General features: G+C 40.5%; 1 protein-coding gene across 1 annotated transcript in view; it reads left to right on the forward strand.

Moving 5' to 3' along the window:
- The first annotated feature begins 240 nt into the window (after positions 1-240).
- The window catches only part of smyd4 (SET and MYND domain containing 4), a 114,095-nt gene continuing 95,078 nt past the window's right edge, over positions 241-19,257 (forward strand). The window contains exon 1 of the mRNA XM_079804634.1: positions 241-489. Coding sequence (XP_079660760.1) covers positions 356-489 — 134 coding nt within the window. The 5' untranslated portion in view covers positions 241-355. The remainder of the gene's footprint in view (positions 490-19,257) is intronic.

The raw sequence follows: 19,257 nt of genomic DNA on the forward strand, positions 1-19,257 counted from the left end.
GCAGCAGACGACATACAAATATTTAAATTAATAAATTAGGCTATTATGAATATATTAAAATAATCTGCAATCTAAATTAGAATGCTAAAGTAGATCAAATCAACACGTAAACTTATTTATTTCCCCCCTTTAATAACTATTGTTTGTATTACAGCTACAGTTAGATTCAAGTTTTTGTTTATTAAAAAGAAGTTTGAAAACAAGCAGCTTGACAGGGCCTGTATTTTGAAGATGAATAAAAGTTTTAACAGGAAGTTCCTTTATTGCCGTCAAACTCAAAGTGTTCAAACAATTTCGTGCCGTCATTTGTCGGTTAATAGCATATCATAGGTATCTTTTTTGAGCGTATTTTTAAATGGACCTGCCTTGTCCAGAGTGGGTTCGGCATGTCGAGCAGAAATGGACGGAAATGAGATCTGAAGGAACTGAGCTCTTCTGCCTTCTGACAGATATAGATGTGATATTCAACCACGGGCTGTCATTAATAGGGTCAGTATGACAACGCACCCAAATACAGAAACGCGCTGCAAATAGCCTACTCACAACGCAACAGTACACGTAAGATTACGATGTTAAAATGAACACAAAAAACCCCCACCTTTCAGAGGGGTATTCCAGAAAGCAGGTTATGTCAAGTCAACTTTATTTATATAGCGCTTTTTACAATGTAGATTGTTTCAAAGCAGCTTCATAGTGTTAAACAGGAAAATAATGCAACAGAATTTGATTCGGCTGTACAGCCGCTCTGGAGAAAATGGTGATGTCATCTAGCTCATTTCAATTATCATCATACAGTGACAGTGTGTTTACATGGACAACAATACTCCGATATTTAACCTGATTAAGACTATACTCTGATTAAGAAGCTACCATGTAAACAGTGATTTCTAATTGCCTTACGTCAAATTCCTACTCGAAGTAAACGCAAATTAAGACGTGGAGTATGCCTATTTTAGTCGCATTATCAGAGAGCATTACAGACATGTACACACCTTAATCTTATCTAATTATTAACGTCGTGTAACGTTAGGTGTTTTCGCCGCATTTTGTGACAGGACATATGCAAACCAGGGCTGCGTTCAGCCTCAACAAAACATTGCAAAACTAGTGATGTCCGCCGGTTCGTGAACGAATCGTTCTTTTGAGCCGGTTCTTTTTAGTGAACCGGTCGAACCAGTTCACCAAATCGGACTGAATCGTTCTAAACAGTTCGCATCTCTAGTAAGCACTAATCCACAAATGTATAAAGTTTATCACTTTTTGACGTCTCTGACTGTCCATCTGACTCGAAATAAACCAACATCCTGGAGTTATTCAGTTACTCCAACAATACACTTCACTTAACCTACTGAGAGAACTGATGATGACGAGCACGTCAGCGAGCAGAAGCTGATGATACTGAGCATGCGTGCAGCGTACACGAACGAGCGTAGCCGACACGGCCTGTTACAGTTCTCGTTCTCGAGTCAAGAATCGGTTGCAGCGGTTCTCGGATCACCAGTACACTGAATCGAGAACGTACGGGGACCGGTCTGTCGCAGTTAGTTAAGAATTGGTTGCAGCGGTTTTCGGACCAGTACACTGAACCGAGAACTGTTTATTTCGGACATGTCCGATTTGAGAATCGATGAGCTGATACTGACTGAGCATGCGTGTAATTTTTCAAGAGAACGAAAAGCAAGTTTTGTTGAACATCGAGACGTGTTTTAAAACATAGTGGAAATATGTTTTCATCATTTTCAAGTTAATTACTGTCTTATCACTGTATGAGCATGTGATTGACTATTTGTGATTGAAGTATTTATTTATTTAAAAGATGAATGTTAATGTGTAATTATAGTTAATGATGACACATTCACAAATTGGGTTAGTATTAAATAAACAATGTTTTAATAAAAATGAATAAAAATGTTCAAATAAAACACACATTTTAAAAAAGAACAATTGCTGGAAAAGTGCACTTACACACTGTAATTGTTTTACACACTATATTTAACAGGTATTGCCTGTTGTTTGTAAATTAAAAAAAAGTTATAATAATAATAGCAAAAACAAAGTGCAAAGGCAATTTTAAACAGGTTAAGTTACCAAGGGTCAGGGGATCTCTGGATAATCCGTAATTCGTTTGGAGTTATAAAACGAAAATACCGTTTTTCTGTTTTTTGTTTCAAAACGAAAAACCAAATAACCGTTTTTGGTGTCAGAATCAAAAAACGAAAAACCAATTAAAAACGGTCCGTTTTTCGTTTTGAACTTCAGTCAGTTCGTTTTTCGTTTATAAACCAAAAACGGAAGTCACGTGGTCTATTCCTTTTTTGGAAGCGAAAGTTACCGGTAACACTTTCAAAATAGAAGTAACTATGGTTAACGAGGTGATTGTAGACTAACTATAACGTTTTTTAGTGCCACTAAAGTAGCACTGTGGGTGTGAGAAAAAAAAAAAACACTTAAGTTAACTGAAATAAAAATTAAAACTAATAAAATAATAACTCTGGCTGTTAGGGAGAATTAAAAATTTGTAAGAACATTGGTGACCTGTAACTTCAGATTAAGACAAGTGAACTAATTTTATATGTAGCTTAGGATAGCAGGAAGCCTATTTATTTATAAGTTTCTATTATTTAATTCACATTTTAGTTTTGTAACATATGTCTTGCTATGTGGAAGCTCAACCAGCAGAGGTCACTCTACCCCCTTCTGCGCACCGACTCTTTCTGTGGGACAACAGGCAACAAGGGTTTGACCTTTTGACTTGTGTTTATATCAAAGAGAAGGCAAGCACTGCTACCAACAGAAGCTAATCACTGAGTTTGAAGGGTGTGCAGAACTTCACGTGCCTTCCAGCTCCTCCTTCTATGGCACTATAGCTGTTAAAAACTCTCAGCTTCCACCATCTACTGTTACCCCTTCTGTGTCAAAACAAAACTCTTCCAAAACAAATCTATAAAGTTGTATACCTTTTATTTTCATTCGCATTTTTCTCCAGTGTAATATACTTATTATGTTAGTAAAGTAGATGAAATATTTTTTATGCAGCTTGTAGTTCTCATTAGTTATGTAGACCTACTTGTGTGTGAAACCTAGCCTTACTCAGTCAAAAATTATATCTAGCCCTGGGACTTTCAGATCTTTTAGTGCTTTTTTGGGTTTAATTCTGTTTGATGAACCACCAGGGAAAGGCAGTGCTCTGTACTCTTGGTACTTGTGTAAAGTAAAATAAAAGTGAAGTTAAATTATTCAGTTTTGGTACTCTGGTACTACCCTAGTACTCGTGTCAGGGCCTCCCAGAGTTTCCCCAATACCTAGAGGATGTGAGCCTGTGCACTGTGTGCTGGGTTTAAGGACTGATGATAGTAGCAAGACTGGCCCCAGTCACCTACCATCACTCTCTCTTCAAATAAATGCTGGACTGGCAGGACACCACTCCTTCCTCCGGCACCATAAAAGGGCCTTTGTTGTCACTTTCAGATATTTACATCATGGTTTATGGTAAGCCACATCTTTGAATTGTGGCACTACTTTTGTGGAATTGGATGATGTCAACTTATGTCTTTAAATACAAATGTACATCACAATGTACAAAGGTACAGTGAAGCAGGGCTCTGCATTGCAACTCTTTCACTTGCATATATGCCCTTAAATGATTTACAAGCATATTGGGTCAGTGAAGACTAAAACCTACTGTAAATGTTATAGTCAAGTCATCTTCATTTATATAGCGCTTTTAACAATGTAGATTGTTTCAAAGCAGCTTTACAGAGATTTTTTTGTGTCTGGACCACCACTGTACAACCATGTTCACATTGCATAGGCCTATAAATGAAAAACACATCTTTAGAAGAGGCTTCATTTAATGGGTGATTTTCACATGGTTTTTACTCGTTTTACAATAATAGTCACTTTCAAATCCAGACTCAAAACACATCTGTTTAGCTATGCATTTAATGAATGAGCACTGTGCCAATGTTCGTCCGACTGTACTGTACTGTATTTTATTTTATTTTTTTCTTAACTGTTTTAATTATTCTTATTTCTTTTTACTATTTTTTAATTTCTTCTATGTAAAGCACTTTGAATTGCCACTGTGTATGAAATGTGCTATATAAATAAACTTGCCTTGCCTTGCCTTGCCTAGGTTTTAGTCTTCACTGACCCAATATGCTTGTAAATCATTTAAGGGCATATATGCAAGTGAAAGAGTTGCAATGCAGAGCCCTGCTTCACTGTACCTTTGTACATTATGATGTACATTTGTATTTAAAGACATAAGTTGACATCATCCAATTCCACAAAATTAGTGCCACAATTCAAAGATGTGGCTTACCATAAACCATGATGTAAATATCTGAAAGTGACAACAAAGGCCCTTTTATGGTGCCGGAGGAAGGAGTGGTGTCCTGCCAGTCCAGCATTTATTTGAAGAGAGAGTGATGGTAGGTGACTGGGGCCAGTCTTGCTACTATCATCAGTCCTTAAACCCAGCACACAGTGCACAGGCTCACATCCTCTAGGTATTGGGGAAACTCTGGGAGGCCCTGACACGAGTACTAGGGTAGTACCAGAGTACCAAAACTGAATAATTTAACTTCACTTTTATTTTACTTTACACAAGTACCAAGAGTACAGAGCACTGCCTTTCCCTGGTGGTTCATCAAACAGAATTAAACCCAAAAAAGCACTAAAAGATCTGAAAGTCCCAGGGCTAGAGTTAATTTTTGACTGAGTAAGGCTAGGTTTCACACACAAGTAGGTCTACATAACTAATGAGAACTATACAAGCTGCATAAAAAATATTTCATCTACTTTACTAACATAATAAGTATATTACACTGGAGAAAAATGCGAATGAAAATAAAAGGTATACAACTTTATAGATTTGTTTTGGAAGAGTTTTGTTTTGACACAGAAGGGGTAACAGTAGATGGTGGAAGCTGAGAGTTTTTAACAGCTATAGTGCCATAGAAGGAGGAGCTGGAAGGCACGTGAAGTTCTGCACACCCTTCAAACTCAGTGATTAGCTTCTGTTGGTAGCAGTGCTTGCCTTCTCTTTGATATAAACACAAGTCAAAAGGTCAAACCCTTGTTGCCTGTTGTCCCACAGAAAGAGTCGGTGCGCAGAAGGGGGTAGAGTGACCTCTGCTGGTTGAGCTTCCACATAGCAAGACATATGTTACAAAACTAAAATGTGAATTAAATAATAGAAACTTATAAATAAATAGGCTTCCTGCTATCCTAAGCTACATATAAAATTAGTTCACTTGTCTTAATCTGAAGTTACAGGTCACCAATGTTCTTACAAATGTTTAATTCTCCCTAACAGCCAGAGTTATTATTTTATTAGTTTTAATTTTTATTTCAGTTAACTTAAGTGTTTTTTTTTTTTCTCACACCCACAGTGCTACTTTAGTGGCACTAAAAAACGTTATAGTTAGTCTACAATCACCTCGTTAACCATAGTTACTTCTATTTTGAAAGTGTTACCGGTAACTTTCGCTTCCAAAAAAGGAATAGACCACGTGACTTCCGTTTTTGGTTTATAAACGAAAAACGAACTGACTGAAGTTCAAAACGAAAAACGGACCGTTTTTAATTGGTTTTTCGTTTTTTGATTCTGACACCAAAAACGGTTATTTGGTTTTTCGTTTTGAAACAAAAAACAGAAAAACGGTATTTTCGTTTTATAACTCCAAACGAATTACGGATTATCCAGAGATCCCCTGACCACCAAGCAGGGTATCTTGTGTCCATTCCAAATCCGTTTTCAATTAAAAAACAGAAAACGAAAAAACAAATCGTTTTTCTTTTTTTCATTATTTTCTTTCAGAAAAACGAGATTTCGGCTTGATTTTTCGTTTTTCATTCAGAGGTAGAAAAATGTATAAACAGTTTGAATATTCGATTTCTACATGTGGGCGGGAATTATACGCCCCTTTCTACTGATTGGTCAGCCGAAGATCAAACTATTCCGTCATCGGTTCTTCCTCAGTTCCGCACAGCAGAATAAGAGTCCTGCGCTGCCACAGCTGTGTGGATTCTTAAAGGTCCCGTTCTTCGTGTCTTTTTGAAGCTTTGATTGTGTTTACAGTGTGCAATATAACATGTGTTCATGTTTCGTGTGTAAAAAAAAAACAGTATTTTTAACACAATTTACTTATCTGTATACCGCTGTTTTCACTGTCCTAAAAACGGCTGATGACTTCCTTTATTCTATGAAGTCCCTCCTTCAGAAATACGTAACGAGTTCTGATTGTGCCAGCGCTTCCCGTGTTGTGATTTGACAGCAGCTTAGCGAACGTGGCACGGTCCTGTGTTGTGATTCGACAGCAGCTTAGCGCACGTGGAAAGGTCACGCCTCTTAACGGGAGATATATGCGCGCTTAATGATCTCTACAGCGTCCCTGGGAAAGCCAAACAAAGGTGATTTGACTCCGGGATGAAAATAACAGCGTCTCGACGACATGGCGACAAACACAGTCAAACGCAACACTTTCTTTTCTCCACGCGACACGTCCTCTTCTCCACGTGGGACAGCAACAAGACCACGCCCCCTTTTTGCGCGTAGTCTTGTGGGCGGAGGTTAGTCTGTTCTACTGTTCTACTGACGTAATTAAAGAAGGAAGTACCAGGATGTAGTCCAAGCCGGCCGTTCGCTGTAGGCTTTGAAAGGGAATTTCTGTTAAATAAAATATCTCGCTTGGCATTGAACTTTGAGCTTTATAATTGTACAGGTATTATTTATGCTCTAACAGCAACATTACACACTAACTAAAGTTTGAACAATGGGATCACGAAGAAGGGGACCTTTAATGCTTTTATTGCAACTACATTTCATATATTTTTCTCATCAAACAACCAGACTAACGAATGGCTCGACACAACCCGTACCGGAGCAGAGCCTAGGCAGGGTTTTCTTCTGTGTAGACCAGCGGCTTTAGACCAGCAAAGTGTCAGGGGGTCTGCGAAATAATTTGCTAGGCTATTCTACCGTATTTTCCTGACTGTAAAGTTAAGTTTTTTTATCACGAAACATGCTCTGATTTATTCCAAAGTGACTTATATAATGTATTGAACGTCAAATAATAGAAATGTTGACTTTTTAAAGTAGGCGCGTCTATTCGCTGTATTTTAGTTCATGTTTCTGGTGTGCGTCAGAGAGATGTTCATATGAGACCGAGATGCGCTAAAGCAGCGCATCCTGTTTTCTTTATTTTACAAAGGCATGACATTTTGTAGTAATTTTAAATGTACACAAATAAAATAAATATTTTACTGCTTCCAATGAGGAAAAAATGAAGTGATGGCGCCGGAGACTCGCACGCTCACATAACAGTTCTGGCATTGCTGACTTGACATCGCAGCTTGTTCATTATCAAAATAAAACCAAACATATAAAAAGTTATTTTGCTTAGCCTTAATATTGTACAACAGACAAATTAAATTGTGCCAGTCAGTACTTGCTTTTATTCCAAACTCATACCTATCTCTGCATGTAAAGATACCGATTTAGCCTATGTGCGTATGAGACTGGACGAAGCCTTCTTTACATAAATAGGCCTAGTATAATAAACAAATATTTCATTGCAAATATGGAAACTTTGGACCGAATGAAAGATGTCCGATACAGTCCAATGTCGATACAGTTTCTATTCAAATAATTTCATTTAGGCTTGGTATTTAAACTAAATATTGTTTGTAATAAATGGCACAATATATAGGCTAGACTATTTTTATATAGGCTTCTATGTATATTTTTTTTATTATATGGCTACTTATATTTTTCATTCTTGTTGTTTTCTTAATAACATTAATTTAAGGATTTGTCATACAGCGAGGGGAAGTAAAATACGCATAGCCGTGTTAATAGTGTTTATTAGGCCTATGTTAATGTTGTATTTTATTTACCGGTATTTTAAACTAGGCTACTTCTGAATGTAGGCTAATAATAAAATGCAGATTTTACTACAATGCAACGTTCGCGTGTTTCTCTTTCAACATGACCCGGCGTGTGAATTAGGCCACACTCGGTGCAACTTTTCTGGCAAATAGGCTACGGTCAATTATAAAATATGCTGTATTATTACAAAATGCATGCATTATAGGCTATACATTGTGTTAATTATCCTCACCCACATTAACTTTGTCACTGCCTAATTATATGGGGGTCATTGGACATTTATTTACTCAATATGAAATAAACTCAAAGTCTAACTGCTGCGTATTTCCTGAACATGTCCCCGCCTGACTGGTGCGTTTATCTGCAGTTTATTACGTTTATTTAACCCATCGCAATTTATTGGAACTGTGTGAAATAGGGTACCTACAAAATGATGTTATGCTTATTACTTTCTCTTTTTCGGAACACACACACACAGACACAAAAAAATGTCCTGCTCGCATTTGCCCCTTTTTTTAAAAAGCGGATGCAAATATCTCGTAACATAATCCATATATGCAACTCGTGCCATAGACTATATATTCCAAGCGCTCTGAAGGTATACTGGGTTTGAGAAACAAACTGAAATGGCAAGATATTACAGGCTTTAATGAAAATCTTGTGTGCAGCAGTAGCCTACACAAGCACCCTTTTGAGGTATCAATTATAATCAATTTTAATAAAACAGGCATAAATCATAAAATAAAAGAGTATGTCTTTTAATATCTGTTTTTCTCCGGTTGTCTCGTTGCAACGCATTATTCTTTCCTTTTTGTATTAGTGTTTAAAATATTTATTTTTAATTATTTATTTAACCAAGGTAGGCTATGACAGCCGTCATATATCCTGCCAGCTGATGCAAAGAGGTGAATTTATATCTACACAAAAAAAACCTGCCTAGGCTCTGCCCCGGTACGGGTTGTGTCGAGCCATTCGTTAGTCTGGTTGTTTGATGAGAAAAATATATGAAATGTAGTTGCAATAAAAGCATTAAGAATCCGCACAGCTGTGGCAGCGCAGGACTCTTATTCTGCTGTGCGGAACTGAGGAAGAACCGATGACGGAATAGTTTGATCTTCGGCTGACCAATCAGCAGAAAGGGGCGTATAATTCCCGCCCACGTGTAGAAATCGAATATTCAAACTGTTTATACATTTTTCTACCTCTGAATGAAAAACGAAACATCAAGCAGAAATCTTGTTTTTCATTTTTCTGAAAATAATGAAAAAAAGAAAAACAATTTGTTTTTTTCGTTTTCTGTTTTTTAATTGAAAACGGATTGGGAATGGACGCAAGATACCCTGATTGTTACCATATGCAGCTTGACCGTCTCTTATAAGGGTAGGTTTGAATTCAGAAAAACAATCTGCCTAACTTTGTTTAATTTGTAAACCAAGGTGATATAAAGATAAAAAATGACGTAGCCTAATCAAACTACAGGGAAGGCGAAGCAAGCGACTCCTTTTGAATCGCTCTGGCGGTTCTCGAATCTCAATTTCGTTCTCGTTCTCGAGTCAAGAATCGGTTGCAGCGGTTTTTGGATCAGCAGTACACTGAACCGAGAACTGTTTATTTCAGACATGTCCGATCGAGAACCAATGAGCTGATGATACTGAGCATGCATTGAGCGACTGACTGACTGCACGGCGCGTCTCTCTGAACTGAACGTACAGCTGATATGAGCGCGTGTCTGTGAAACGACTCAGAGGACATGAATGAGGGGAAAATCTGGCGAACCGTATTTATTTAATTACAAAAAAACACTAAGTGGATCATGGTTTCTGCACTCATGAAGACTGATTTATTGATTTTATAACTGTAAAGATTGTTTGCATCACTGCATGTGTTTGGATGCTTTAGATGTAAAACTTAATTGTAATAAACTTATCAGATTATGATGATATTTTATCTGACTGATGTTATGATATGTTATATATTTTAATGTGTAAAGTGTTTATCCAGCCCGCAATAGACTTGACGTAATTATGTCATTGCGTAATGATGTCATTACGTTTGAGCGCAAAAGAACTGGTGAACCGTTTTTTTGATCCGGTTCATTGAAACGAACTGTCCGAAAGAACCGGTTCGCGGAAAAGAACCGAACTTCCCATCACTATGCAAAACGTTTTTTAAACGGAAACGGTGCTGCGTTGAACACCCTGTTCTGATGACGCAAGAGTTGCAACTATGGCAGCTGAGAAGGCCATTCGTTGTGTTCTTTTTGAGGAATTTTCGGAGCCTGATGAAATCGATATAAATGCGTGTTTAATACTGCAAAATACATGCAATCACTGCCCTTGCCGTCCAGAATAAAAGCCAACATCCCAATCCCATTTAATTCACTTTTTTTATCTCCTGGTAATCAATTCTAATTTTATTTTATTTTATTTCTAGTTCTTACTTTTTTAATAGCTTGTATTTTCTTTCTCATTTTTATGTAAAGCACTTAATTACCATATAAAATTTGCCTTGCAATGAAGCTAAAAATATAAATAAATAAATAATCATGTTGAGTTGATATATATACTGTATATTTTTTTTTATGACAATCATGTCTTCTAATATCTTCAATTGTTGCGGATTCATACTGAGCTGCAGCAGACACATTTGTAAACAACTTTACTTGGACCCATTGTGTGAGCTGTCTCTTTAATACCGCGTGTTTTATATACATGTTGCTGCTGATTGGGCTGACATTTTTGACACACCCACCAAACGAGATAAAACGCATCTCAAACCTGTTGCACACCGTCGCACACCGTTTCCAGGAAACATGACGTTCAACCGGAAACCGTAGCAAAACGTTGCGTACCGGTTTATACTTTGAACGTGTCCCAGGCAAGTGCAGAGGGGAGGGCTCAAGTCGAGCCCCTGCCCTTTTTAAAAAGTAATCAAAAGCGCCCCTCTCTACATCATCAATAATATTGTGGCCAATAAAACAGAATTTTAATTATAACTAGAATGTACATTTCCTGAAGAAAATGTGAGTGGTGCTTGCCGTGGCAAAAAAATCCTCTCGGATGCTATGTTGTGTGTACTGGATTCTCACCCGAAACAAAAGAGGCCACCCCCAAGTCTGTACGATGTTGTGGAGTTGAGATATGTCCTATTCATGTGTTTGTACGGTTGCTAGGGTACTCTATATGGTTGCTATGGAGTGGCTATACAATTTATGGGGTGACATTTAAAGACTATTTGCCAGTCTGAGTCAAAAGACCCAACCCCCATGCCTCTACGATGTTCTGATGCAGAGATATAGGTCCTTGTAAACGGTTGCTAGGGTACTCTGTTTGGTTGCTATGGAGGGGCTTGGCAGCATCCAATGATGATACTGCTTGTCTGTATGAATGATATAAACCAACCCCCATGTCTCTAGGATGTTCTGAGGCAGAGATATAGGTCTTGGTAAACGGTTGCTAGGGTACTCTGTTTGGTTGCTATGGAGGGGTTTGGCAGCATCCAATGATGATACTGTTTGTCTGTATGAATGATATAAACCAACCCCCATGCCTCTATGATGTTCTGAAGCAGAGATATAGGTCTTGGTATACGGTTGCTAGGGTACTCTGTTTGGTTGCTAGGGGGGCTTGGCAGCATCCAATGATGATACTGCTTGTCTGTATGAATGATATAAACCAACCCCCATGTCTCTACGATGTTCCGAAGCAGAGATATAGGTCTTGGTATACGGTTGCTAGGGTACTCTGTTTGGTTGCTAGGGGGGCTTGGCAGCATCCAATGATGATACTGCTTGTCTGTATGAATGATATAAACCAACCCCCATGTCTCTATGATGTTCTGAGGCAGAGATATAGGTCTTGGTATATGGTTGCTAGGGTACTCTGTTTGGTTGCTAAGGGGGCTTGGCAGCATCCAATGATGATACTGCTTGTCTGTATGAATGATATAAACCAACCCCCATGTCTCTATGATGTTCTGAAGCAGAGATATAGGTTTTGGTATATGGTTGCTAGGGTACTCTGTTTGGTTGCTAAGGGGGCTTGGCAGCATCCAATGATGATACTGCTTGTCTGTATGAATGATATAAACCAACCCCCATGCCTCTATGATGTTCTGAAGCAGAGATATAGGTCTTGGTATACGGTTGCTAGGGTACTCTGTTTGGTTGCTAGGGGGGCTTGGCAGCATCCAATGATGATACTGCTTGTCTGTATGAATGATATAAACCAACCCCCATGTCTCTACGATGTTCCGAAGCAGAGATATAGGTCTTGGTATACGGTTGCTAGGGTACTCTGTTTGGTTGCTAGGGGGGCTTGGCAGCATCCAATGATGATACTGCTTGTCTGTATGAATGATATAAACCAAACCCCATGTCTCTATGATGTTCTGAGGCAGAGATATAGGTCTTGGTAAACGGTTGCTAGGGTACTCTTTTTGGTTGCTATGGAGTGGCATGGCAGCATCCAATGATGATACTGCTTGTCAGTATGAATGATATAAACCAACCCCCATGTCTGTATGATGTTCTGAGGCAGAGATATAGGTCTTGGTAAACGGTTGCTAGGGTACTCTGTTTGGTTGCTATGGAGTGGCTTGGCAGCATCCAATGACAATACTCCAAATGCTGCTTGTCAGTATGAATGATATAAACCAACCCCCATGCCTCTATGATGTTCTGAAGCAGAGACATAGGTCTTGGTATATGGTTGCTAGGGTACTCTGTTTGGTTGCTAGGGGGGCTTGGCAGCATCCAATGATGATACTGCTTGTCTGTATGAATGATATAAACCAACCCCCATGTCTCTATGTTGTTCTGAGGCTGAGATATAAGTTTTGGTAAACGGTTGCTAGGGTACTCTTTTTGGTTGCTATGGAGTGGCATGGCAACATCCAATGATGATACTGCTTGTCAGTATGAATGATATAAACCAACCCCCATGTCTGTATGATGTTCTGAGGCAGAGATATAGGTCTTGGTAAACGGTTGCTAAGGTACTCTGTTTGGTTGCTATGGAGTGGCTTGGCAGCATCCAATGACAATACTCCAAAGGCTGCTTGTCAGTATGAATGATATAAACCAACCCCCATGCCTCTATGATGTTCTGAGGCAGAGATATTGGTATTGCTAAACGGTTGCTAGGCTGCTTGATAATGGTTGCTAGGGCGTGGCTAGGAAGTGTTGACGGTGATTTATGATTGGCTGTTGATGCCCCGAGTCAAACAAACCCACCCTCGTGTTTCTATGACACTTCTATCCAAAGATATCCCTTTGATCTCTTTCAATGGAAGTCTATGGGATCAGTTGCTAGGGAGCTCTAAATGGTTGCTAGGGCGTGGCTTCATATGTTGACAATCATCCTGAGATAGTGATTGGCTGTCTGAGTAAATTGAGCCCACCCCCTTGTCTCTGAGACACTGTGAGCCAGAGCTGTGGTCAATACAAAATCCCTATGCAATTTCCCATTGTAAGAGAAACACATGAGTTTTATGGGACGTCCCTCCCCATTATAAGTCAATGGGGAAATTTGAGGAAATTTGGGGAGCTCTAGCGCCCCAGGGGTACAACTTATACCCCATTGCGATGTGTCATCTTACAGGGCCTGTCAGCCTCTTCAAATGTGGTGACACACGAGTTTCTACGAAATCCTCGCTCAGAGTTATAACTCGTTAAAAATTTTCGCAATGTTAAGTCTATGGGATTTTTTTCGCTACTTTTTCGCCCCTGGGGCGAAAACCGCACCCCCGACCCCTTAGAAAAGATATAGCACACCATTCCCGATTAAGCCGCACGTTTTGACACCTCATTCATGGGTCTGTGACAAACGGTGCGGGAGGAGTAGCGCGCCGAAATGTTGTGTGAAATAATAAGAATAATAATAAGAACCGTTCCTGGGTTACATAATATATACGCCTTGCTAAACAAGCTCCACGAATATTAATAAGTATGGAGAATAACAATATTGATGCCTTGCTTCGCAAGGCCCACTAATAAGTATGTTTGAGAGTGATGGTGATGCCTTGCTGCGCAAGGCATCACTAAAACCGTTCTGGGGCAAGATAGTAATAGTGATGCCTTGCTACGCAAGCACCACTAATAAGAACCGTTCCTGGGTTACATAATATATACGCCTTGCTAAACAAGCTCCACGAATATTAATAAGTATGGAGAATAACAATATTGATGCCTTGCTTCGCAAGGCCCACTAATAAGTATGTTTGAGAGTGATGGTGATGCCTTGCTGCGCAAGGCATCACTAAAACCGTTCTGGGGCAAGATAGTAATAGTGATGCCTTGCTACGCAAGCACCACTAACTAGAATGTACATTTCCTGAAGAAAATGTGAGTGGTGCTTGCAGTGGCAAAAAAATCCTCTCGGATGCTACTGGGATGCAAAAAAACTAAGAAACATGTCTGTAGGATGTTCTGGGGCTGAGATATGGCTTATTAATGTGTTTGTAAGGTTGCTAGGGTGCTCTAAATGGTTGCTACGGTGTGGCTATACAGTTAATGGGGTGATATTTAACGACTATTGGCCAGTCTGAGTCAAAAGAGCCCAACTCTGTATTTCTACAATGCTCTGGTGCTGAGATATGGCTTATTAATGTATTTGTACAGTTGCTAGGGTGCTGTAGCTGGTTGCTAGGGCGTGGCTATGAAGTTTGAATGTCACTAGTTATTAGCTGCTTGATAGGCCGATTGAAATGAGACCAGCCCCAAGTCTCTGTGATGTTCTGAGGCGGAGATATGATCACATAAACCTCTTCTCCATGTTAAGTCAATGGGGACTTGATTGGGACGATTTTTGTCCCGCCGAAAACTAACATCATACACCCGATCGCTTAGAAGAGATATAGCACACCTCTCCTCAATAAGTCGCACGATTTGACACCTCATTCATGGGTCTACGACAAACGGTGGCGGAGGAGTAGAGTGCCAAAGTTTTGAAAAGGTGAATAGTAATCACAACACTAGAATGTACATTTCCTGAAGAAAATGTGAGTGGTGCTTGCCGTGGCAAAAAAATCCTCTCGGATGCTATGTTGTGTGTACTGGATTCTCACCCGAAACAAAAGAGGCCACCCCCAAGTCTGTACGATGTTGTGGAGCTGAGATATGTCCTATTCATGTGTTTGTACGGTTGCTAGGGTACTCTATATGGTTGCTATGGAGTGGCTATACAATTTATGGGGTGACATTTAAAGACTATTTGCCAGTCTGAGTCAAAAGACCCAACCCCCATGCCTCTACGATGTTCTGATGCAGAGATATAGGTCCTTGTAAACGGTTGCTAGGGTACTCTGTTTGGTTGCTATGGAGGGGTTTGGCAGCATCCAATGATGATACTGCTTGTCTGTATGAATGATATAAACCAACCCCCATGTCTCTATGATGTTCTGAGGCAGAGATATAGGTCTTGCTAAACGGTTGCTAGGGTACTCTGTTTGGTTGCTATGGAGTGGCTTGGCAGCATCCAATGATGATACTGCTTGTCTGTATGGATGATATAAACCAACCCCCATGTCTCTACGATGTTCTGATTCAGAGATATAGGTCTTAGTATACGGTTGCTAGGGTACTCTGTTTGGTTGCTAGGGGGGCTTGGCAGCACCCAATGATGATACTGCTTGTCTGTATGAATGATATAAACCAACCTCCATGTCTCTATGATGTTCTGAAGCAGAGATATAGGTCTTAGTATACGGTTGCTAGGGTACTCTGTTTGGTTGCTAGGGGGGCTTGGCAGCATCCAATGATGATACTGCTTGTCTGTATGAATGATATAAACCAACCCCCATGTCTCTATGATGTTCTGAGGCAGAGATATAGGTCTTGGTAAACGGTTGCTAGGGTACTCTGTTTGGTTGCTATGGAGTGGCTTGGCAGCATCCAATGATGATACTGCTTGTCAGTATGAATGATATAAACCAACCCCCATGTCTCTACGATGTTCTGATGCAGAGATATAGGTCTTGGTAAACGGTTGCTAGGGAACTCTGTTTGGTTGCTAAGGGGGCTTGGCAGCATCCAATGATGACACTGCTTGTCTGTATGAATGATATAAACCAACCCCCATGTCTCTATGATGTTCTGAAGCAGAGATATAGGTCTTGGTATATGGTTGCTAGGGTACTCTGTTTGGTTGCTAAGGGGGCTTGGCAGCATCCAATGATGATACTGCTTGTCTGTATGAATGATATAAACCAACCCCCATGCCTCTATGATGTTCTGAAGCAGAGATATAGGTCTTGGTATACGGTTGCTAGGGTACTCTGTTTGGTTGCTAGGGGGGCTTGGCAGCATCCAATGATGATACTGCTTGTCTGTATGAATGATATAAACCAACCCCCATGTCTCTACGATGTTCCGAAGCAGAGATATAGGTCTTGGTATACGGTTGCTAGGGTACTCTGTTTGGTTGCTAGGGGGGCTTGGCAGCATCCAATGATTATACTGCCTGTCTGTATGAATGATATAAACCAACCCCCATGTCTCTATGATGTTCTGAGGCAGAGATATAGGTCTTGGTAAACGGTTGCTAGGGTACTCTGTTTGGTTGCTATGGAGGGGCTTGGCAGCATCCAATGATGATACTGCTTGTCTGTATGAATGATATAAACCAACCCCCATGTCTCTATGATGTTCTGAGGCAGAGATATAGGTCTTGCTAAACGGTTGCTAGGCTGCTTGATAATGGTTGCTAGGGCGTGGCTAGGAAGTGTTGAAGGTGACTTGTGATTGGCTGTTGATGCCCCGAGTCAAACAAACCCACCCTCATGTTTCTATGACACTTCTATCAAAAGATATCCCTTTCATCTCATTCAATGTAAGTCTAAGGGATTAGTTGCTAGGGAGCTCTAAATGGTTGCTAGGGCGTGACTTCATAGGTTTACAATCATCCTGAGATAGTGATTGGCTGTCTGAGTAAATTGAGCCCACCCCCTTCTCTCTGAGACACTGTGAGCCAGAGCTGTGGTCAATACAAAATCCCTATGCAATTTCCCATAGTAAGAGAAACACATGAGTTTGATGGGACGTCCCTCCCCATTATAAGTCAATGGGGAAATTTGAGAAAATTTGGGGAGCTCTAGCGCCCCAGGGGTACAACTCACACCCCTTTGCGATGTGTCATCTTACAGGGCCTGACAGCCTCTTCAAATGTGGTGACACACGAATTTCTCCGAAATCCTCTCTCAGAGTTATGACTCGTTAAAATTCGTCGCAATGTTAAGTCAATGGGATTTTTCGGCTACTTTTTCGCCCCTGGGGCGAACATCGTACCCCCGATCCCTTAGAAAAGATATAGCACACCATTCCCGTATAGGCCGGTCGATTTGACGCCTCATTCGTGGGTCTGTGACAAAAAATGTGGGAGGAGTAGCGCGCCGAAAAAGTGTCCAGAAGTAAGAATAATTATTATAATAATAATAATAAACCGATCTAAATATATTTATGGCTTGCTACGCAAGCACCATTAATAATAAAAATATGGAGATTAACAATATTGATGCATTGCTTCACAAGCAACACTAATATGTATGTTTGAGAGTGATGGTGATGCCTTGCTTCGCAAGGCATCACTAAAACCGTTTTCGGGCTAGATAGTAATAGTGATGCCTTGCTACGCAAGCACCACTAACTAGAATGTACATTTCCTGAAGAAAATGTGAGTGGTGCTTGCCGTGGCAAAAAAATCCTCTCGGATGCTATGTTGTGTGTACTGGATTCTCACCCGAAACAAAAGAGGCCACCCCCAAGTCTGTACGATGTTGTGGAGCTGAGATATGTCCTATTCATGTGTTTGTACGGTTGCTAGGGTACTCTATATGGTTGCTATGGAGTGGCTATAAAATTTATGGGGTGACATTTAAAGACTATTTGCCAGTCTGAGTCAAAAGACCCAACCCCCATGCCTCTACGATGTTCTGATGCAGAGATATAGGTCCTTGTAAACGGTTGCTAGGGTACTCTGTTTGGTTGCTATGGAGGGGCTTGGCAGCATCCAATGATGATACTGCTTGTCTGTATGAATGATATAAACCAACCCCCATGTGTCTAGGATGTTCTGAGGCAGAGATATAGGTCTTGGTAAACGGTTGCTAGGGTACTCTGTTTGGTTGCTATGGAGGGGTTTGGCAGCATCCAATGATGATACTGCTTGTCTGTATGAATGATATAAACCAACCCCCATGCCTCTATGATGTTCTGAAGCAGAGATATAGGTCTTGGTATACGGTTGCTAGGGTACTCTGTTTGGTTGCTAGGGGGGCTTGGCAGCATCCAATGATGATACTGCTTGTCTGTATGAATGATATAAACAAACCCCCATGTCTCTACGATGTTCCGAAGCAGAGATATAGGTCTTGGTATACGGTTGCTAGGGTACTCTGTTTGGTTGCTAGGGGGCTTGGCAGCATCCAATGATGATACTGCTTGTCTGTATGAATGATATAAACCAACCCCCATGTCTCTATGATGTTCTGAGGCAGAGATATAGGTCTTGGTATATGGTTGCTAGGGTACTCTGTTTGGTTGCTAAGGGGGCTTGGCAGCATCGAATGATGATACTGCTTGTCTGTATGAATGATATAAACCAACCCCCATGTCTCTATGATGTTCTGAAGCAGAGATATAGGTCTTGGTATATGGTTGCTAGGGTACTCTGTTTGGTTGCTAAGGGGGCTTGGCAGCATCCAATGATGATACTGCTTGTCTGTATGAATGATATAAACCAACCCCCAGGCCTCTATGATGTTCTGAAGCAGAGATATAGGTCTTGGTATACGGTTGCTAGGGTACTCTGTTTGGTTGCTAGGGGGGCTTGGCAGCATCCAATGATGATACTGCTTGTCAGTATGAATGATATAAACCAACCCCCATGTCTCTATGATGTTCTGATGCAGAGATATAGGTGTTGGTATACGGTTGCTAGGGTACTCTGTTTGGTTGCTATGGAGTGGCATGGCAGCATCCAATGATTATACTGCTTGTCAGTATGAATGATATAAACCAACCCCCATGTCTCTATGATGTTCTGAGGCAGAGATATAGGTCTTGGTAAACGGTTGCTAAGGTTTTCTGGGTGGTTGCTAGGGTGTTGCTAGGCGGTTGCTAGGGTGTTCTGGGTGGTTGCTAGGGCATTGCTAGGCGGTTGCTATTGTGTTCTGGGTGATTGCTAGGTTGTTGCTAAGGTATTCTTGTTGGTTGCTAGGGCGTTGCTAGGCGGTTGCTAAGGTGTTCTGGGTGGTTGTTAGGGTGTTGCTAGGCAGTTGCTAAGGTATTCGGAGTGGTTGCTAGGGTGTTGCTAGGTGGTTGCTACGGTATTGTGGGTGGTTGCTAGGGCGTTGCTAGGCGGTTGCTA

This window comes from Gobio gobio, assembly GCF_949357685.1.
Source record: "Gobio gobio genome assembly, chromosome: 22".
Taxonomy (NCBI): Eukaryota; Metazoa; Chordata; class Actinopteri; order Cypriniformes; family Gobionidae; genus Gobio; species Gobio gobio.